A 22993-nucleotide genomic window follows, 5' to 3' on the forward strand; every position below is an offset into this window, starting at 1 on the left:
AGATGAGACCAAAATAGAACTTTTTGGTCATAATTCCAATAAGCGTGTTTGGAGGAAGAAGAATGAAGAGTACAATCCGAAGAACACCATCCCTACTGTGAAGCATGGGGGTGGTAGCATCATGCTTTGGGGGTGTTTTTCTGCACATGGGACAGGACGAGTGCACTGCATTAAAGAGAGGATGACTGGGGCCGTGTATTGTGAGATTTTGGGGAACAACCTCCTTCCCTCTGTCAGAGCATTGAAGATGGGTCGTGGCTGGGTCTTCCAACACGACAACGACCCGAAGCACACAGCCAGGAAAACCAAGGAGTGGCTCCGTAAGAAGCATATCAAGGTTCTAGCATGGCCCAGCCAGTCTCCAGACCTGAACCCAATCGAAAATCTTTGGAGGGAGCTCAAACTCCGTGTTTCTCAGCGACAGCCCAGAAACCTGACTGATCTAGAGAAGATCTGTGTGGAGGAGTGGGCCAAGATCCCTCCTGCAGTGTGTGCAAACCTGGTGAAAAACTACAGGAAACGTTTGACCTCTGTAATAGCAAACAAAGGCTACTGTACCAAATATTAACATTCATTTTCTCAGGTGTTCAAATACTTATTAGCAGCTGTATCACACATATAAATTGTTAAAAAATCATGCATTGTGATTTCTGGATTTTTCTTTTTAGTTTATCTCTCTCACAGTGGACATGCACCTACGATGAAAATTTCAGACCCCTCCATGATTTCTAAGTGGGAGAAATAGCAAAATAGCAGGGTGTTCAAATACTTATTTTCTTCACTGTATATATGTGTGTGTATATGCGCAGTATTTTCACACAGTCCAGAAATAGCCCCAGCATTGTGATTCAGTGTATGGAGTTCCAGGCTGGACCCTGTGAGCATCAGTGGTGTTGGGTAGACTTTATTGATTGATAAGTTTGCTGACACGGCATATCAGCACTAATTGTTGTCCAAGCTAATATGATAGGAAATAACGTCAAGCCAATTCACCTTTTTAAAAAAGCTTTATGAACGCCACTGGGAATGCTCTGAGGGAACGTTTTATCACGGCGCAGTCAATTCCATGCCAGGTGTGCACTGGGAAGCGAACAGGAAAGGTGTTTTGTTGTGCAATAGGCTCACCTGGTGGACTTTGGTTGTGACATTTGGTGTACAGTAATCAAGTGTGTTTTTCCGAAATATATTCTGTATTTTTTCATGGTTGAGTACAGCCTTCTAGTAGTCAAACAATAAGCACATTTAAGCAGGTTTTAGGCATTTTTGTTGAAATAAAAATCGCTAAATGAAGTAAAATACAAATATAAGGCATTCAGAAGATGCGTTCAAATACATAATAATGCTCTATACTATTCAACGCCGGTTACTAGTGTCAGTAATGTTACATTGACAGGAAGTTAAAGAACCCCCAATGCTAATGTCTAGTTATCAGTGTTGTGGTCCATGAAACCTTTTCTACCTAGGTCATCATTTTATGCACGCTAATTTAATTTATTAAAAATATTTAAAAATAATTCAAATAAAAAAGTTTTATTAAAAAATATGTAGCAGTACAATGAATAGCACTTGAAAGGGAGGCTGCAGCGTGATGAGTTCATGGACTTGAAGCAGGCTGCAGTGGGAATGAATATCCAGCTCACCAGGGTCGTGCAGTCCTTATGTAACACTGGAGTACACTCTTTGGGCCCTCAAGTCCGCTTCAGTCCCTCATCTTCCGCCGGCAGAGAGAAAAAGCCACCCCTTGTGTGTGTGTGTGTGTGTGTGTGTGTGTGTGTGTGTGCACGTGCACGTGCTGGATAGAAATAAATATAGCAACCATCATCTGGCCCTGGTCTGGCTGCCTGCATGGGAAACCTGCAGGGACTGCTCTCAGCACAAAGCACTCTCTCCATTTGTCAGCCTTTGACAGAGCTGCCTCCGCTGCAAAAAGTTCACCCTTAATTAGCCGCCGCCACCTCGTCCTCCTTCGGCAACCAAACATCTGCTAATTCATTCAAAACACTCAAAAGTCCAAACTTGTGCTTTTCAAATAGTGGTGGGGGGGAGGGGGGGGGATTAACCATGTTATTCTTCTTAATTATTCACTGACCATCACAATTATATAGCATAAAATGTACACCATACGTCCATATTGATGCGACACTGTCTTTGGTGCCGTTTCCTTTTATATTGTGTATTGTTGCATCATGTGATTATATGTGATATGTTACACCTATTACTGTCATGTTCTACTGTCATTACTGCACAAAAATCTTAAGATGGTGGCATAATTCTAAGAGAATAAAGTTGACATTTAGGAAAAAGTTTGAGTCTTAACATGAAGTTGACAGGAATAAAATATTACAGGATAATTATTGACAGTCATGTAAGTATTACAAGACAAAAGTCGTGCCAAGTAGAAAAAAAACACCGTACACTTATGCCAGTAAATAAATACAAAATAAATGTAGTATTTGTGATGACAAATGGAGTTGGAATATTACCAAAAAAATACTGCAAGTTCTCAGAAGGTCCTCTAAATAATTCTTATTATTATTATTATTATATTTTGAAGAGCTATATGAATAATCATAAACACGGTTCCTTGCTCGGCCCCTCCCATCTTGAGATAAGTGCACATGCTGTGAAGGACACTTCTTGCAGCGTGCACCAGTCTCAGCTGAGCCTTTACTGTAAATTCCACCAGCAGCTCACTTAATGTGTCCTGCCCAGGAAGGCTGACATGCACCCCCCCCCCCCCCCCCCCCCACACACACCGCCCACCATCAATGAGCAATATGGGGTGGGGGCTGGCCGTACACCACCCTCCCTAATAATGCCCCTTTTCCGTCATTCATCAATATGTCACCATTGATGCATCTCTGATAATGTTGATCATGTTGATAATGTTGGTAACTCCACTGTAAGATACCCAAGAGTCCATGATGATGGAATGCTTGTATAGGATTCCATGTCATGATTGTGATGGTGTGTACTGTACAGTACAAACCATATGGAGGCTTCTCTATGTTAGCAATGCCAACAAAAACTGCTGAGGCAGCACTATTGGATCTCCAGTAGCCCCCCACGGGCCTCGCAGCGACGCCAACCTCTCCCTTGACCCCAGCCCACCTTCCGATCCAATTCCCGTGGTCCTCTCTCTGACCCACTTCCTGTTTCCTGTTTCATAATGGAGGCGAAGGGCGTCATGTCCTCATCCTGATGAAAGCACGACTGATGCCACAACATCAGACCCACCTGTGTAGTCCCACACATCCCAACACAAGATGCTTAGCTAACTTCATCGAGACTCGATCCGACGTTAGCATGCATTCCGTGGGAATCGCTGCTTGGCTTTCCCGGCCAGGGCTACAAGCGGGAACAAACATTGAGTGGACATGGAGAAAGAAAAGAGTATTTCCTGCAGATTGTAACCCATTATGCTGCTATTTTCATTTGTATATTTCATAATCATCTTTCTGAATGTTCTTATATAGTAGGGATGATGAGCGAGTACACCGCCATCTGTATCTACACCCACCTAAATGATCTGTATCATAGCTCTTGGAGTGGGCGGGGCATAGATCGGAAGAGGGCTGGTTTAACTAGAACTAGGCATAGCCTAAATCTATGGTAATGGTAATGCTAATGATTTTATTTCATTTGAACATGCATCAGATTCCAATTGAGTGCATCCCATAATCAGTTCCCAGTTCCACATGTCCAAAAGGAGTAGGAAGAAGCAAAGCTTATTAAATCCTACCCCTCCATCTGGTACTTTTACAATCACTAACTCTTACATTTGTTCACTTCCTGCTTTCATAATATAGTTTTTTTTTTTTTAATTTTTATCCCGTACGAAAGTACTCGGTGATATGAGCATCCAATGCCATAATGGGTACCATAGTAAGTGTCAATATAGTGATATATATATAGCACATCATGACTGGTTGAAGACTCTTCATCCTTGTATTTAGCAAACATCAACTGCTTGTATTGTTTCTTGAATTGGCTCATCGTTGTGCATTGTTTGATTTCCTTACTCAATCCATTCCATAGTTTGATTCCACATACTGAAATGAAATTATCCTTACTGACCTTTTTTGCAGTACATTTAGCCAGTAAAGATTGCTTTTCTAGTTCTTATCCCATATTTCCACACAATAAGTAAGATATGGTAGAACCAGAGAGCAATAAAGAGTGTGGAGTGATTTCTGATTGAGAACAAATTTAGCTTTGTTCAATATTGAAATATTTCTGGCCACCTTATGTTGTATATTTGTAATATGAGGTTTCCAGCTCATATTTTCATCTATTGTGATCCCCAGAAATGTATTTTCCTTCACCCTTTCAATGTCTACGCCGTCTATTTGTATTTGCTGGTGCGTGTCCTTTCTGCTGTTAGCAAACAGCATGATTTTAGTTTTATTTAGGTTCAATCTATTACATCTATTATCATCAAAGCATCTTTTTAGTGGGACCTTTTCTAATGTTGTAATTATAGAAATGTTTCTAATGCTTAGTGCTGAGACATGGTGACATGGATATCCGTTATTAGACACCAGATTGTGTCTCACGTGTGATTTGATCCACTGGGGGGGGGGGGGGGTATTTTGGTATGAGGGGAATATGAGGCGTGTCTGTCCTCTAAAAACAAAAACGCTGTGTCATGATCTCATAATGTACCTGAGAATGGATACATTGGCACCCCTAATGTACCTGAGAATGGATACATTGGCACCCCTGCGAGACCGAATTACTGCAGATCCTGCTCTGATCCGCCGGTCTACGTCAGCCTCCGACCTTCCCTCACTCATGAAAAAGACCCCGATGTACTTGAACTCCTCCACCCGGGACAGGACCTCTCTCCCAAACTGGAAGTTGCAATCCACCTTTCCCGACCATGACCATGAGAACCATGACCTCGGATGTGGAAGTGCTGGGTCAGTTGCAAACCGCCCCAGTAAAACCCAAGCTGGACTTACTGCCGGGAATGTGGACCAGGCTCTGGTTGTACAAGGACCACCAAATGGCACGTTGTAGCGGACCACCAATCCTGTTCTTCAGGACGCCACCTGCAGGACGCCCCCCGCAGGACACCCCGAGGGACACGCTTCAATGCCTTTGCGTGGCTGTAGAGCTGGTCCAGCGTTCTGTGACCAGGACCAGGACCTGTCACCAATCGGTCTTGAAAAGGGGGACCAATCCAGGGGTGCCGTTCCCCACTTTCCCCAGCAAAGCATTTCAGGAAGTCCTTATTCCAATCTGAAGAAACTGGGCCTGGAAGGTCCAGCATGTGTTCTCCAAAGCAGCCAAGATGGTCCAACAGACAATCTGAGGAAGAAGTTCTGCCGAGGAAGAGGAGGTTACAACTTTGTGTTGAGGTTGTGTGGTGCGGAAAGCCAAAAGAGATGGTGGCCATCTGCTCTGCAAAATGTTCTCCGCTTTGGCAGCACCAGAGGGAATGAATCATCGCGCCACCTCAAAAGTGTGCCCACATACTCTTCCTCCCTGCCGTCATGCGGGACCGCTCTCCGGGTTGCCCCCCCCCCCCCCCCCCTCCGATGCGCTCATCTGAATCCGGATAGGCAAAACACGGAGTATCCGACACAGTGTTGATCTAAATGTCTGTTGATCAAATGCCAAATGTTTGGAATATTCCTTACTATACGCCGCTTGGAATAGCGCTGCCTCACGATAGCATGTTATTGTTCAACTTGCTGATATAGTTCATCTTCAAACAGCTAAAATAATGCATAAGGCTAAAAATAAGCAATTAGCTAAAAATGTCATCCAATACTTCTCTACAAGAGAGGAGAAATATGATCTCAGGGAAGAAGTACATTTGAAACACTTTTATGCTAGGACTACGTTATGCTAGCCATAGCATTTCAGTATGTGGAATCAAACTATGGAATGGATTGAGTAAGATGGATGGATGGATGGATGGATGGATGGATAGACTTCCTTTATTGTCATTGCACAATAACGCAACAGTGAAATTGCCAACGAAATGTGGTTGGGGTCAGAGTAGATCTGACGTGCTCTTGATACGCAGCGGCTGTTTGCTATCACCTCCTACTTCGGTACATGACAAAACATTAAAAAAACATAAGCTATATTAGGAAAGCAGGAAGTGAACAAATGTAACAGTTACTGATTGTAAAACTGCTATATATCACTATATTAACCGTTACTATGGTACCCATTATGTCATTGGATGCTCATATCACCTCCTACTTCTGTATGTGACAAAAAATAAAAAATATATATAGATTTTTTTAATTTACAAAAAAACAACAAATTAAACTATATTATGAAAGCAGGAAGTGAACAAATGTAACAGTTAGTGATTGTAAAAGTACCAGATGGAGGGGTAGGATTTAATAAGCTTTGCTTCTTCCTACTCCTTTTGGACATGTGGAACTGGGAACTGATTATGGGATGCACTCAATTGGAATCTGATGCATGTTCAAATGAAATTAAACCATTACCATTACCAACCATGCGATTCTATAGTTCCAAGTAGTATGGTAGTCAATAAGTCGTGCTATGAGATGACATTAACTTTCACTCTGCAAGGTCTATTGAGCTAGCATAGCCAAGCTGGCATGCTGTGGCTGAGATTGAATGGGAAAAAATCCTCTTATTTGGTCTGGAAGTAGTATTTATTTTAGGATTAGAATTACAATAAGTCAACTGGCGAGGCAGCTTGCTAAGCTAGCGCATTGTTATGTGTCCATTCTTATGGATGTGAAGACGCTTGCATCTTCTGCTGTGGAACACAAACGTAAAACAGATGACCACGGCGGAAGGAGATGCCAGCATCTTTGTCACAAGAACGGGCAGAGGCAGGGAGACCTTCCTTGGCTTCAGGAACAAGGAGACACCATCCCATCCTTGAAAATTTATTGAGTAAATAGAAGATGAAGTGACAAGTGAAGGAATTGAAGAAAGGAAAGGAATGAGTACCCTTGCATAGATCACAGACCATGCCGTTTTGTTGTCGCACGCTGTAGACGCTGTAGACGCTGTAGACGCTGTAGACGCTGTAGACGCTGTAGACGCTGTAGACGCTGTAGACGCTGTAGACGCTGTAGACGCTGTAGACGCTGTAGACGCTGTAGACGCTGTAGACGCTGTAGACGCTGTAGACGCTGTAGACGCTGTAGACGCTGTAGACGCTGTAGCATAATCCTAAAAGATGACGATGGCGCTCGGATACAATCGCTTTGCTGGAAAGATGAAGACAAGAGTTCCAAAGTCTTTTGTTTGTTTGTTTGTTAGTCTTTGTTTTTTTGCTCCAAAGTGGCCCAACTTCTGATGGACTCATGGAACTGAAGAACGAAGCAGGGCACGGCTTGCAGGGAGTTCAGTTTGAGAAACTAGCCCTTAAATGCCCATGCTCGTGTTCAAAACCCTGTGATGGCGTCACAACGCTAACATGGGGGCACAAGGGAGCACGGGATTTCTTTCCAAAAACTTCAAACCACAATCAAAAATCATGTCATGAATGGATGTACAGTCCCGAAAGGCAAAGCTCATGCAGTCTTCTGTGGACCATGCAGTGCGTTCCTCCGTACGGATACAGGATAGCAGCTTTAGCGGCTGGAAATATGCAGAAAATATAATATCCCGTTGCAAGGGTTGGGTGGAGGCAACTGGATTCTTCGTTTGTTGTCTTCAGTTCCCACATTTGACATGTGGAGTCTAGCTGTTTAAGTCCCTGGTTGGCGTGATTGCGAAAGAGCTAGATCCTTCAGTTGGTAGTGGTGTTAGATGACCCGTGTTTGCCCCTGTACTGGTCAACATCTGGCTACTGCACAAAGAACTTGGATGGGAACCTACTGTCAGAACTGTGAAAAATGGAGGCTACTTTGAGGCACGTAAATCAGAGACTCTGCAGGCAACGTCAAGAGCTGCTATGAAGATCTCTGTGTGAACGCGGTAAAAACAGAGGTACTCTGTCGGTGGAATTCGCCTATTGTCTCCCGACCCATCTTTAACGGCAACGGCAAACCTCTGGCATTAGTCCCACACAGTAATGTTGGTAAGATCTACCTCAGCCGCCCCCAAAGACCTTAGCATACACACCAAGGGGGCGGTCTACCATGAATCGCAGTCTCACATCGAGTTTCTCCAGCTCATCCTTGGTCTAACATGTCGAGATCGTGTCCCTCACGCGGAAATCCTGGATTGAACCGGAACCAAGAGCAAGGAGGCCACCTTTCTTGGGGACCAACTGCGATGAACCGACCGCACTATCAGAATACCAGATGACAGACGTCCACGACAACTGCTACACGGTCGACAACATCACGGCCGGCCATCTGCAGAACGTCAAAAGCGGAGATACGAGGACCAGCTGAGAAGGACCGCAATAAACCCTGCGACTCTCATCCATTTGACTTTTCCGTCACCTCAGAAGTCGTCATTGGAACTAAGCTAACAACCAGGAAGGCCAGGCCTCAACAACTGTCTCATTCCGCGGTTCAAGAACCCCCAACCGGGGACATAACGCCACCCTTGGAATGCAGAAGTGAAGAAGCCTTTTGGGTGAAAGTCCAGTCGCCTCCATTCAACCTTTGCGGACTTCCATGACCCGGATAAGCAACAGTGGCTCTTTTCCATTCCAACTGAAAAAGGTCATCAAAGCACATTTTTAGTATACTTTTAGTATATACTTTTTAGATATACTATATTTTAGATATAAGTATATCTGGTTAAGCCCATTTCCTTGTCTTATAGCATGGTTGTTATTGTTCAACTTGCTGATATGGTTCATCTTCAAACAGCTAAAATAATACATAAGGCTAAAAATAAGCAATTGGCTAAAAATGTCATCCAATACTTCTCTACGAGAGGAGAAATATGATCTCAGGGAAGAAGTACATTTGAAACACTTCTATGCTAGGACTACGTTATGCTAGCCATAGCATTTCAGTATGTGGAATCAAACTATGGAATGGATTGAGTAAGGAAATCAAACAATGCACAACGATGAGCCAATTCAAGAAACAATACAAGCAGTTGATGTTTGCTAAATACAAGGATGAAGAGTCTTCAACCAGTCATGATGTGCTATATATATATATCACTATAAAATTTTAATTATGTTAAATTTAAATAAAAAACTTAAACTATATTAGGAAGGCAGGAAGTGAACAAATGTAAGAGTTAGTGATTGTAAAAGTACCAGATGGAGGGGTAGGATTTAATAAGCTTTGCTTCTTCCTACGCCTTTTGGACATGTGGAACTGGGAACTGATTATGGGATGCACTCAATTGGAATCTGATGCATGTTCAAATGAAATAAAAGCATTACCGTTGTTGACTTGAATAAATAGGCCATGGTCGTGGCTACAAGCACACGGCGGGCTGTGATTCTCCAAGAAAGTGTACCACCAACGGAAAGTAGATCTTTTCAGGCAAAAAGAAAGTAGTGGTGTTGTCCTATTGCTGTTCGAGTCCATGACTGTTTTGGTGTGGAATGCATAGCACCGTTCAAAGTGCAGCAGCAGCAGCAGCAATGCTAAGTCAAGCCAGGGTCAGCTGACCTTTCCATGATAGGATCCCATCGCGGTCATGGAGTCCCGTCAGCGTACAGTACAGGAAGTTAGACAGGAAGCAACTAACCTTTGGATAAAACCCCAAAGAAGGAAGCTAACCGTAACAAAAGTCATCCTGCCCAAGGGCACGGGAAGGGCAGACACTGCGGCAAGACTCTGACATTCTCATGACGCTGCAGTCAAACTCCTGACTCCTTTAATGTCCAAGACTTTGGGGGGACAAGCAGGACTACGTTGCACAGAAATATCTGGGGGGGTTACGTGGCATTCCAGCCAATCTGTCCAGAACACTTATGATGATGATGAGCCAATCAAATATAAACACATCAAATTTGGTCAATTATATTAGCTGATATTTCTATAAATATATCATTCAAACATGAATCCATCCATGGGACGTTTTGGAGCCTGACTGCAGGCCAATCTGAAAAATGTCAAAATAAGATCAAATAGAAATGAAATGTATGAATGAATTCAATGGAAAGTAATATAATACACATAATACACAAATCAATGAATTAACATGAAAAGTCCAAATGAATATTCAATCGCCAACCAAAATACAATGACAATCTGAAACAAATACATAATTACAGAAATAAACGTTAGAATTAGTTGATATGTTTTGGATCAAACATCCATGAGCTTACCGACAACAATAACAAAAGCAAATGTAAAATAATAAAATAACACATTTATGAATAAATCTATTTTGGTAAAAATTGATTTCCAATGCCATGTGTTACACCTTTAAACAGTGACATTTATATTCATTTAAAAAATGATAAATTCATATTGAATACATTAAATAAAAACAATCATAATTTAATAAATATAATATAAATATAAATAATAATAAAAAATAAAATACTTTTTAAATAATAATTTTCATTGGTTAAATTGCAGCCCAGCTACAGTGACCTATCTGGAACAATTAAATAGTAAAAAACAGAAAATAAATCTGGAACAATTGAATAGTAAAAAAAAAAGTAAAAAAAAACTGAAAATAATTAAAACAATAATAAAAAACATGAATAAAAATGATTTAAAATATATAAGAGTAAAAGAAAAAGTAAAGATATAAAAATGAATAGTGCAATATGAAAATTCCAAACAATTCTTAGCACAAATAGCAAACACAATCATTGAAACCAAAGAATGGCTGTGCAAATTGTTTGGTCGTAATGCCCGACAGCTGCAGTGGATGATACCAAGCGTGTGCGTGTGTGCGTGCACGTGTGCGCGTGCATGTGGATGTGTGTGCGTGTGTTGTTAAAGAAAAGCTGCGCATATAAAAAGAGTCCCTCAGGAAGGAGAGTTCAAACAATCTTTGTAAAAATCAACATTCTGATTGTGCGTAGCTTCATCAACGGAACCCAAAAGAAATGGATGGAGCATGATGGTGATACACTTCTCTCTCTCTCTCTCTCTCTCTCCCTCCCTCTCTCGTTTAAGTGCTCGTGTAAAGGTGGTGATGCTTCGGGACGCTCACATTCAATATTGCAGCACTGCAGTTTTGGAGCGTTATGGCCGGGTTTAGCGCCACAGCGTTGGAAGGAAGCCCTGCATGGAAGCTTGCATGCGCCTCTGCAGCAACTTTGCAATGACCTCACTGAGGTAGAGACCCTGAAAAAGGATGGTAGAAAAAACAAGCCAGGCATGACTAAACGATGGCCCAAAAGTTGGAAATATTCCCTTTTTGATTTGGATTGGTTCAAGTGGAAAGTACATTACGTTGCTGCTGCTTCGTTAGGCGGCGAGGGCATGAAGACCAGCTTGTGCGTAGTAAGAGCAGGTTTGGGGGGGTTGGGGGGGGGCTTTATTTTTTTATTTTTTTCACCCACTCGTGGCTCATAATATGATTCATTCATTCACTAATTTTCTACCGCTTGTCCTCATGAGGGCCGCGGGGATGCTGGAGCCTATCCCAAACAACCATTCCCACTCACATTCATACAATTCATTCAATTTGGAGTCGCTAATTAACCTAGCATGTTTTTGGAATGTGGACCGGAATACCCGGAGAACATGCAAACTCCACACAGAGATGGCCGAGGGTGGGATTGAACTCGGGTCTCCTAGCTGTGAGGTCTACGTGCTAACCACTCGACCTGCGTGCAGCCGAGTTCTTCTTCTTCTTATTATTACTATTATTAATATTCTTGTATTACTAACATGTCAACCCGGTCTGCATGACTTCACAGATCCCTTTTTAGGACTTGAGAGGCACTTCCACTGGTCCTGGTGGTGAGTGGAATAAAGGCACTAGCAACTCATATCAGTCCCAATCATCCCAATAATTCCCGTTTGTGGAAATGGAAGCACAGCTAATTGTGTCATGCACTGCGCTATGTAGCTATCATAGCTTCCTTCTGATTAAATGCAGTCTTAGTGTTAATTAGTGTCGTTAAGTACTTGCTAAGTTCTGGTTTGGGGTACATGTGAATGCAATGCAAGGACTGGATTCCTAGTTTTCCCTGACCCAAGACCAAAGGACACGCAGAGTGCCTGAGTTGAACAAGCTTGCTTACTCATGTCATGCATGACTAAATATGGCAGGATATAAAAGGAAGTCATGTCCATAGAGTAAATATAAAAGTATGATGTCATAGATCATAATGCATACGTTGTTCATCATGCGATGATCTCCTTCATGACGTCAGTCCACATTCAAAGTTCTCCACGTGGCAAATCAAAGCCGTATTCATATGTGGCAAAATGTGGGCGGTCCAAAAGCGGCCCACCCCAGTGGGGAGGGGGGGGGGGGTACCGTACGTGTCGTTGTGTCGTTGCATGCGTCACGATGGGAAGTCAAGGCATCATGCGTGAAGCCTGTGGTTGCGGCCCCTGGGATCACGACTCCACTGCGGAAGTCGAGGAAGGGGGGAGGGGGGGTTGTTTACATCCAGATGGGTCTTCCTCCTATAAGGTGCTTTTTAGATCCTTCCGACAGGGGGGGTGGAGGAAGCGGGCGATTGGGTGGGTGGGAGTCGGGTGTTTTTCAAGCCGCATGGCTGCAGAAGCTTTGTTGTCCATGCATGATGTTGCCTGATAAGACAAGTGTGCTCTGCATCCTAACACCTAGCATACATGAGGTTATCAGTGTCTTTCTGGAAGGGGGCCAGGGCCGGGGCCGGGGGTGGGGGGCGGTACATAGATGCAGGATTAGAAGAATTCATTAGCCTATCTAACTACTCTTAACTTCTAAGGAGACATGAGGCCTCACCGAAGCCTGAGGTTGCGTTCACACTTGTGGTTCGATACTCTGGGGGTACGTCGGTGCTCCAACGGGGTACACGGGGTACACGGGGTACGGCCGGACCAAACATTTAAAAAGTCTGTCATTGCTATTTTTCTCACATGACCAAAGAAAATATAGGATAGAAATTAACGACTTCATTGGACTCAAATATTCATTCATTCATTTTCTACCGAGGGGGGGGGGTGCTGGAGCCTATCCCAGTTGTCTTCCGGCGTAAGGCGGGGTCCACCCCGGACTGGTGGCCAGCCAATCACAGGGCACATATAGACAAACAACCATTCCCACTCACATTCATACCTATGGACAATTTGGAGTGGCCAATTAACCTAGCATGTTTTTGGAATGTGGGAGGAAACCGGAGTACCCGGAGAAAACCCACGCATACACGGGGAGTACATGCAAACTCCACGCATGGCCAAGGGTGGCATTGAACCCTGGTCTCCAAGCTGTGAGGTCTGCGTGCTAACCACTGGACCGCTGTGCAGCCAAGCCAAATACTAGGAATTAGGAATGAATTGAGTATTAATGATCATATTCAGCGTGGATTCCATTTAACTGATGAAATCTACTTTTAGCAGCGCTGTTGTTGTTCAGACATTTGCGTTGTCACGCTCGCCATTTGGGCGTAGCGATCCGTTTGGCGTTGACGGAGAACGGAAGCACGCGTGTCGTCCCCTTGTTTGCTTCCGATGACGACCCGGTTCAAATCCAGAGTCAGCTTTAACCGAACCACGCATACGAAGTGTGAACGCAGCCGCGATCAAGCTAAGCGGCGGCGGTCTCCTTGGTCGCGGCGCCTAAACGTCGGTCAGCAACTTGCTCTTGTTCACACAGTTCTGATTGGCGATGGTGCAATTCCCAGTTCTCAGGTTGGCCTCGCGGAAGTTATCGATGCTGTTGTTGAGGTCGCCGTCGATCTCCATGTACTCGGACTTGCTGACGACAGACGAACTCCGGCGGCTGGAGTTGCTGTCGGACGGGATGTTGGGGTTGCTGACGTTGAGGAGCTGCGCCTGCTCCTCGCCTTCCGTTTCCCGGTGGTAGAAGTAGTTGAAGTTGGACACGATGACGGGCACCGGGAGGGCGATGGTCAGCACGCCGGCGATGGCGCACAGGGACCCCACGATCTTGCCCCCGATGGTGACCGGCACCATGTCACCGTAGCCTACCGTGGTCATGGACACCACCGCCCACCAGAAGGCATCCGGGATGCTGCCGAACTGGGAATCCTGCTCCTCTGCCTCGGCAAAGTACACAGCGCTGGAAAACAAGATGACCCCGATGAAGAGGAAGAAGATGAGGAGTCCCAGCTCTCGCATGCTGGCCTTAAGGGTCTGGCCCAAGATCTGCAGTCCTTTGGAGTGTCGGGACAGTTTGAAGATCCGGAAAACCCTGACCAGACGGATCACCCTGAGTATCGCCAGAGAGGTCGCCTGCTCGCCGACTCCTTCGGTGTCGGAGTCTTCGGCCAGCTCGGTTCCCAGCGTGATGAAGTATGGGATGATGGCCACGATGTCGATGGTGTTCATCATGTTCTTGAAGAACGCCGGTTTGCTGGGACATGCCAGGAAGCGAACGATCAACTCGAAGGAGAACCAGATGATGCAGAGGGTCTCGATGATGAAGAAAGGGTCTGTGAGGATGTTGGGCTTGTAGTAGATGGTGGTGTTCCCCACGGTCTCCATGTGCCCCATGGGGTCGTCCTTCAGCTGGGGCAGGGTCTCCAGGCAAAATATGACGATGGAGATCAGGATGACCATGACTGACACGATGGCGATCCCTCGGGCCGTTCCCGAGCTTTCCGGGTGCTCAAAGAGGAGCCAGATCTGACGCTGGAACTCCCTTTCGGGGAGGGGGCGCTCCTCCTCCCGAATGAAGCCCTCGTCTTCTCGGAACCTCTCCATGGCGTCCACTCCCAGCTCGTAGAACTTGATCTCCTCCGAGAACATATCCAAGGGGACATTGACCGGTCTGCGTAGCCGCCCCCCCGACTGGTAGTAGTACAGGATGGCGTCGAAGCTGGGCCTGTTCCTGTCAAAGAAGTACTCGTTCCTCAGGGGGTCGAAGTAGCGCATTCGCTTTTTGGGGTTCCCCAGCAGCGTCTCGGGAAACTGTGACAGGGTCTTCAACTGGGTTTCGAACCTGAGGCCGGCTATGTTGATGACCACCCTCTCGCAGCACTCGTGGTCGTTGTGATCCGGGGGCGGGTAGGCGTCCTGGGGGTGGCCGGGGACGGCCGAAGTCTCGTCCACGTTGTCTCCTGATGCCACCGTCATGTTGCGGCGGGGATTCAGGTCGGTCTGAGCTCCGGGGACGGACGATTGGGATCTCCTCGGCTTCCCGTGCCCCTTAAAGTGAACCCCCCCTCACCCCCGGGACACCAGGGGCTGCTTGGACGGATTTGCCTCAGTGCGGCGCCACTGCGGTTCTCGCTGACTTGACCATTGCTGCTCTCCAACGCCGCTGCCTCTGCCGCCCAGGGAGGGAGAGAGAGAGAGAGAGAGAGAGAGAGAGAGAGAGAGAGAGGGAAGGAAGGGGGGGCGGGGGTGGCGATGGGGGGGGGGGGGGGGGGGGATAATGGGATCAAACAGCGAACACAGAAAGATATTTGCCTGCTCAGCATTTTCTCCACTTGACTTCTTTATTTCACCTCAGCGGTGCTGCAATTAGCAAATGCTATGCTAGCAAGGTTGCTAAGCTAATGCATCAAACTGCAGTTGGCGCCCAAGCTTTTGACGCATCATCATCATCATCATCATCATAACAAGCCCTTCATATGCAGGCATGCACAGGCGTGGTGGCGTCTTACCTGGGGGTGATGAAGATGATGATGAAGATGCGGGGGTGGCGGCAGCGGGGGGTGTCACGGGCGGTGTTCCTGATCCAAGCATCCATGTGGAATTCCTCACATGGTCCCATCTTCTGACAGGAAAAACAATCACTTGCTCGGCGGCATCCGAGCAGCTTGGAGCTCCGGACGATGGACGACGTGCACACTGCGGGAAGGAGCGTGTGTGCGTGTGCGTGTGCGTGTGAGCGCGCGCACGTTTTAACGCTGCGATTCAAAAAGGGTGGGGGTGGGGTGGGGGGGCGGCAATAGAGGATGCTACATTAAAGGAGCCATAAGCCCTTGACGTTATCCAGACATCAGCAGAAACCAGCACGCCTTCAGGAGGAAGAGGAGGGGGGGCAACAGCTGATGATGATGATGATGATGAGAGTGTTGTTTCCTCTGCAAGGTTCAGATGTTGACTTTGCACGCATGCACGGCCCAGGATGGATGAGGAAGAGGAGGGAGGGAGGAAGAGGAGGGAGGAAGGGGGGGGGGGCTGTAGCTTTCGACGCAATGCAGAGCGGCTCCTGAAGGCACCACCAAGTTGTGGGTGCATGCGGAAATGCAACACACTGATACAAACCACTACTACCACTACTACCTTTAATACTACAAAAGTAGCCTAGCGTTGCATTGGAGGCGCTGACACTGATACATATATGAGATTTATTATTATTATTATATCACAAGAGCTACATGATGCTAATTAGAACTAAATCATTTCATACGCAGCTCTTGCCATGATGAGCTGGAGCCCCCCCCCAAAAAAAGCCTTCCTAGTTCCAATCTACCTTTTGTCATAATAATAATAATTATTAATAATATATGTCAAAATATTCCGATATGTTGGCTCATCATCAAAGCTCGCCTCTGGTCATGTGACCATTTGCAACATTCTGGTTTCTATTTTAGCATAGCCTTGGCCATGTTGTCATTTATGTACATAAATAGAGAATAAGATTGGACCTAAGATGGAACCTTGAGGCACACCTTTAAACGTGTTAAGGGGTTCAAACACGACACTTTTTGACACGGTTGTTGGAGTAGCTGGCAGGAGATGAATGTATGACTTCATACGTACTTCATCTCATAATTTCACATTTTTGTCTCATAATTATGACTTTTTAATGTCATCATTTTGACTTTTTATCTCATAATTTCCCGTCTTGTCTCATAATTATGATTTTAATGTCATAATTTCAACTTTTTATGTCATAATTTCAACTTTTATGTCATCATTTTGACTTCTTATCTCATGATTTTGACTTTTTGTCTCATTTTGACTTTTAGACTTAGACTTTCTTTATTTATCTCATAGTTATGTTTTATCTCCTAATCTTCATCTCATAATTTTGACTTTTTATCTCATAATTTCCCATTTCTGTCTCATAATTATGACTTTTTAATGTCATAATTTCAACATTTTATGTCATAATTTTGACTTTTTAACTCATAGTTATGATGTTTTATCTCATAATTGACTTTTCATCTCATAATTTGGACTTATCTCATAATTTCACATTTGTGTCTCATAATTATGACTTTAATGTCATAATTCTGACTTTTTATTTAATAATTTTGACTATCTCACAATTTTGACATTACATCTCATAATTTGGACTTTTTATCTCATAGTTATGTTTTATCTTATCATGATGACTTTCTCATAATTTCACATTTTTGTCTCATAATTATGACTTTTTAATGTTTCTATTTTAACATAGCCTTGGCCGTGTCATTTATGTACATAAATAGAGAATAAGATTGGACCTAAGATGGAACCTTGAGGCACACCTTTAAACGTGTTAAGGGGTTCAAACACGACACTTTCTGACACGGTTGTTGGGGTAGCTGGCAGGAGATGAATGGAGAAGCCAACCAACATCACTGGGTAGGTGGAGGAGGAGTCTTCTTGGGGTCAGCGCCCCATGGGGGGCTGGGTGGTCCCATGTGGAGAGAATTTCGGGGTATCAAAGTAGTTCAGAGGATGAAAAGAGCAGACTGTGTTGATTGAGTACTCTTGCTAGTATTGAAGACCATAAATGTTTGTGCAAACCTAAGCTAGGTATGTGTACTCTGGTCCCCACGTGTCCCCCCCCAAATGACCCCCACCGCTGGGGTACGGTTTTCATAAGCTTTCTTTACACTTTTCTGTCCCTAGATAATGGAGAACCACAGCTAGCTAGCATTTTACCAAGTTTGGAGGTCCATTAAAGGACACCCCAAAAAAAAACTACATTATGTTCTCGCTGTCTGGTTATTTATTAAAAAAATATGAAAGTTCAGGTACACATTTATAAAAATATATAGTATTTGAACATTTACATCGGGAGGTTTGATTGATTGTCAAAGTCTTTCTATTCAACTGCAATAAAACACAAAATGTCAGCTGCAAGGTCCAATGAGGGAAATGATGAGGAATATCATTTCACTTTCAGTCTCCTTTGCATTGGCCTTGGCATTGGCCTTGGCATTGGCCTTGGCATTGCATGTCCTTCCGCCTGGAAGCAAACAGGAAATAAAACCAAATTAACGTGGACGCGGAGAGAAAAGGAGCACTAAACTAAAAACTAAGAACTAAAACGGTGATTAGTGTAAATCAAGTGTGGCACTGCGGCGCTGCTAGCAAACATCCACTGGGTGGCGCCATTTCCTCACTAGTGAGTCACAGCAGCCTTCGGCTACCGTTCGTTTCATGGGAAGCCCGTTTCCCAAATTATGAGCTAAAAAGTCGAAATTATTAGATAAGAAAGTCAAAATTATTAGATAATAAAGTCAAAATTACGAGATCTAAAGTTGAACTTACCATTAGGATAACCTTTTTTTCAGTTGCGGAAACATGTTTATCTCATAATTATGACTTTATATCTCATAATTACGAATTTTTAATCTCATAATTATGACTTCTTACCTCATCATTTTGACTTTTTATCTCATAGTTATGATGTTTTATCTCATAAGTGACTTTTCATCTCATCATTTTGACTTTTTATCTCAGTTATGTTTTATCTCATCATTATGACTTTTTATCTCATAATTGAAAATTTTTGTCTCATAATTATGACTTTAATGTCATAATTTCACATTTTTGTCTCATAGTTATGACTTTTTAATGTCATAATTTTGACTTTTATGTCATTATTTTGACTTTTTAATCTCATCATTTTGACTTTTTATCTCAGTTATGTTTTATCTCATCGTGACTTTTTATCTTGTAATTTAAAAATTTTGACTTTAATGTCATAATTTCGACTTTTATCTCATAATTTTGACATTTCATCTCATAATTTTGACTTTTCATCTCATAGTTATGAGGTTTTATCTCATAGTTATGTTTTATTTTATCATTACGACTTTACCTCATAATTTCACATTTTGTCTCATAATTATGACTTTATAATGTCATAATTTCGACTTTTTATCTCACCATTTGGACTTTTTATGTCATAGTTGACTTTGTTTCTCATTGTTACAACTTTTCACCTCATAATTATGACTTTTGATCTCATAATTTTTCTTCCATACATTTATATCCAAGATTTGCATCACAAAACGATGCTGAGTTTTGATTGACAGTTCCAGAGTATGTTTATTATTGTAGCTGACCATGTTGTCTGATCCCCCTTTTCTGTAGCTCAGTAAAGGCGTAAACGTAAACAACTACCAGTGTGACGTAATACAAACTACAATGAGTGGCAGCGAGCTAAGCTAGCTGTTTTTTGTTTTGATATCTTTAAAAGGCCCAGAAAAGAGAAATATGTATCATCATATCTCATAAGGATGTGGATGGTCAGCAAAATTCCACCAAAAGTGCCCTTTGTATAGAAGGGGAGGGGCCTCCTGCTGTCACCCACAAAGGTGTACTGTATTCGGGCACACGCTCCGAGCAGCCAGTGTGACATCACAGAGATCTCCGGCTAACTATTTGGCACTTTTCAGATGTTTCAGGTGGCTTTTTGTGTGTGCTTCGTTTTTCTCATAATTGACTTTTCATCTCGTGAGTTTTTGTCTCATAATTACGATTTTTAATGTCATAATTTTGACTTTTTATTTAATAATTTTGACTTTTTATCTCAGTTATGTTTTATCTCATCATTATGACTTTTTATCTCATAATTTCACATTTTCCTCTCATAATTATGACTTTTTAATGTCATAATTTTGACGGCCATCTGAGACATTATCATTTCTATTTTAGCATAGCCTTGGCCGTGTCATTTATGTACGTAAATGGAGAATAAGATTGGACCTAAGATGGAACCTTGAGGCACACCTTTAAACGGGTTAAGGGGTTCAAACACGACACTTTCTGACACGGTTGTTGAGTATGACATGGTTGATGAATGTATGACTTTATCTCATAATTTCACATTTTTCTCTCACAATTATGACTTTTTAATGTCATAATTTTGACTTTTTATCTCATCATTTCAACTTTTTATGTCATAGTTATGACGTTTTATCTCATAATTGACTTTTCATTTCATAATTTTGACTTTTTATCTCATTTTGTTTTATCTCATTATTATGACTTTTTATCTCAATTTCACATTTTTGTCTCATAACCATGACTTTTTAATGTCATAATTTTGACTTTTTATTTAATAATTTTGACTATCACAATTTTGACATTTCATCTCATAATTTTGACTTCCTATCTCATAGTTATATTTTATCTTATCATGATGACTTTATCTCATAATTTCACATTTTTGCCTCATAATTCTGACTTTTTAATGTCATAATTTCGACTCTTTATCTCATCATTTTGACTTTTTATCTCATCATTTTGACTTTTTATCTCATCATTTTGACGGCCATATGCGACATTATGGTTTGTATTTTAGCATAGCCTTGGCTGTGTCATTATTGTACGTAAATGGAGAATAAGATTGGACCTAAGCTGGAACCTTGAGGCACACCTTGAAACGTGTTTAGGGGTTCAAACAACATCACAGGCGTGTTTGATTGCTCCTCCATCCAGTCGGCCTAATCTGGCCTCATTCGAGCACCTTTGATCTGTGCTATTTATAGTTCATAAATAGTAGCATATGAGGGCTAATATTTAGCATGGAAGCTACATCGGTCCACTTAACGCACCGTATGAGAATCCTCTCACACGTCCGTCAGCTTGCCAGCGTAGCTCTCAACGTGGGTCAGGCTCGGGTACGCCATGCTCGGGTACGCCAGACTCTCCAGGTCGTCCTCCTGATACGATTCGGTTTTGGACAGGGACGGCTCGCTGGGACTGGAAGCCAATTCCCCGGAAGACGTGGGCTGTTGTCCGCAGGTGACGTGGACGTACTGCATGTTCTCCTCGTCCTCGTTCTCTCGATGGTAGAAGTAGTTGAAGTTGGACACGATGACGGGCACGGGCAAGGCGATGGTGAGGACCCCGGCGATGGCGCACAAGGAACCGACGAATTTCCCTCCGATGGTGGAGGGGCACATGTCTCCGTATCCCACGGTTGTCATAGTGACCACCGCCCACCAGAATGCGTCGGGGATGCTGGAGAATCCCGACTCGGGGTCTTCCGCTTCTGCGAAATACACGGAACTGGAGAAGAGAACCACTCCGATGATGAGAAAAAATATCAAGAGTCCAAGTTCCCTGAGACTGGCGTGAAGGGTCTGCCCGAGGATCTGAAGACCCTTGGAGTGTCTGGAGAGCTTAAAAATCCGAAAGACCCGAACCAGGCGGATGACCCTGAGGATGGCCAGAGAGGCGGCTTGCTGGCTGCTGCCCTGGTGCTCGGCGAGGTCCAAACCCAAGGTGATGAAGTACGGTGCTATGGCCACCACGTCGATGATGTTCATGATGTTCTTGAAGAACGCCGCTTTGCTGGGACATGACAGGAACCTCATGGTGAACTCAAAGGAGAACCACACAATGCAGAGGGTCTCCACCATGAAGAACGGGTCTGTGAAGGGACTCTGCGCTCTCCCGTGGGCACTCCCGTTGTTGTGGGCGTCGGGCGCCGCCGGCGAGGGCGCCTCTCTGAACTCTGGCAACGTCTCCAAGCAAAATATGATGATGGATATCAATATCACCATCACGGACACAATGGCGATGATCCGCGCGGGTCCTGAGCTTTCCGGATACTCGAACAGAAGCCACAGTTGTCTCTGGAACTCGTTGCTCGGAAGCGGTCTGTCCTCCTCCCTTGTTAGACCCTCGTCTTCTCGAAAAAGCTCAACCGTCTCCTCGTCCAGTTCGTAGAACTTGATTTCCTCCAGGAAAATATCCACGGGGACGCTCACTGGTCTCCGAAGCCGACCCCCGGATTGGTAGTAGTACAGGATGGCGTCGAAACTGGGTCTGTTCCTGTCAAAGAAGTACTCGTTCCTCAGCGGGTCGAAGAATCGCATCCTTTTGCACGGATCCCCCAAGAGCGTGTTGGGGAACCGAGAAAGGGTCTTCAACTGGGTCTCGAAGCGCAAGCCGGAGATATTGATGACCACCCGTTCGGTGCGGTCCTGCTCCTCCGAGTCCACAACATCTTGAACCGACGGGGTAACGACAACGCTTTCCTCGCGGTTCTCCTGGGACACCACGGTCATCTTTCACCCCTCCTGAGGGTTGGCGCTCGCCTCCTTCTCACGCGGCCGCTTGACATTCATGTAAAAGTCTGCAAAAAAGTACCCCCCCCAAAAAAATGGATTGAATCAGTTGGTGGATTTAGACGCTCCTTTGGTCGGATTAGAGCCGTCGTCTCGGACGGATGTCCGCCTCGCATGAGCTGCACCGCCGGGCGGTGATGGCTATCATATTCACACCATTTTAAACTCCGCCGCCCCCCCCCCCAAGTCGCGAGACCAGATGACACTTGCCGCTGCCGCTCTCACTTGGTGGAGGAGAGCCAGGCTTTTCCCGGGAAACACGCAAACTTTGTATGGGAAGTGGAGAAAACAAACATGCTAACTTCCCTGTCAGATCCACGGATCCTCCTGGGAATTGTGCTGCCTTCCCGTGTCGGTCCCTCATTCATGAAATCACGGTGCTATTCTTGTCGTGAGGGGAACCTCCAGGACCCTGCCCGTGCCCCCCCCCCCGTCCAAGAACCAACATGACTGCCAAGATGAGCTTTATATAAAAATAACCTAAAAGCTGCGAGACGTGACCCCGCGGGGGCCTGGCAACGCTCGCCCGTGGAAAATGCTGGCTTGGCTGATACTCGAGACGCCGGGAGAGGCGGGAATCTTCTTCAGGAATTGACGGCCAAAATAACATTCGGTGTTGGTTGTGCTCAAGGGCTCGTTCGTACGACGTCAACATGACACGTCCTGCCATGGAGGATGACAAAACAAGCACGACAAAACAACTACCGTTTCTTCTATTCTATGCTTTCT

General features: G+C 44.4%; 2 protein-coding genes across 6 annotated transcripts in view; both read right to left on the reverse strand.

Moving 5' to 3' along the window:
* The window catches only part of LOC131137915 (potassium voltage-gated channel subfamily A member 1-like), a 93785-nt gene extending 77972 nt beyond the window's left edge, over positions 1–15813 (reverse strand). For 3 of the 5 annotated variants that reach the window (XR_013627569.1, XR_013627570.1, XR_013627571.1), the window contains exons 1-2: positions 15620–15813; positions 11536–15279 (exon numbers count right to left, since the gene is read on the reverse strand). Coding sequence is in view for 2 of the 5 variants with exons in the window: in XM_078791670.1 (XP_078647796.1) it covers positions 13608–15086 (1479 nt within the window). In the remaining 3 variants the exon portion in view is untranslated. Of the gene's footprint in view, positions 1–7069; positions 15280–15619 lie in introns of those variants that run through there. The other 2 variants (XM_078791670.1, XM_058086334.2) reach the window with 2 other exon arrangements.
* A 2084-nt stretch (positions 15814–17897) lies between these two features.
* On the reverse strand, positions 17898–22269 carry LOC131137916 (shaker-related potassium channel tsha2-like). The gene is made up of 2 exons (XM_078791016.1): positions 20744–22269; positions 17898–18144 (listed from the first exon to the last, which is right to left on the reverse strand). Exon 1 carries the CDS (start codon positions 22202–22204, stop codon positions 20759–20761), a length of 1446 nt encoding a protein of 481 aa, XP_078647142.1. The 5' UTR covers positions 22205–22269; the 3' UTR covers positions 17898–18144; positions 20744–20758.
* Between the last annotated feature and the right edge of the window lie 724 nt (positions 22270–22993).

The sequence above is a fragment of the Doryrhamphus excisus genome, linkage group LG6, assembly GCF_037039965.1.
Source record: "Doryrhamphus excisus strain RoL-2023G ecotype Guam linkage group LG6, RoL_Dexc_Guam_v1.1, whole genome shotgun sequence".
Classification (NCBI taxonomy): domain Eukaryota; kingdom Metazoa; phylum Chordata; class Actinopteri; order Syngnathiformes; family Syngnathidae; genus Doryrhamphus; species Doryrhamphus excisus.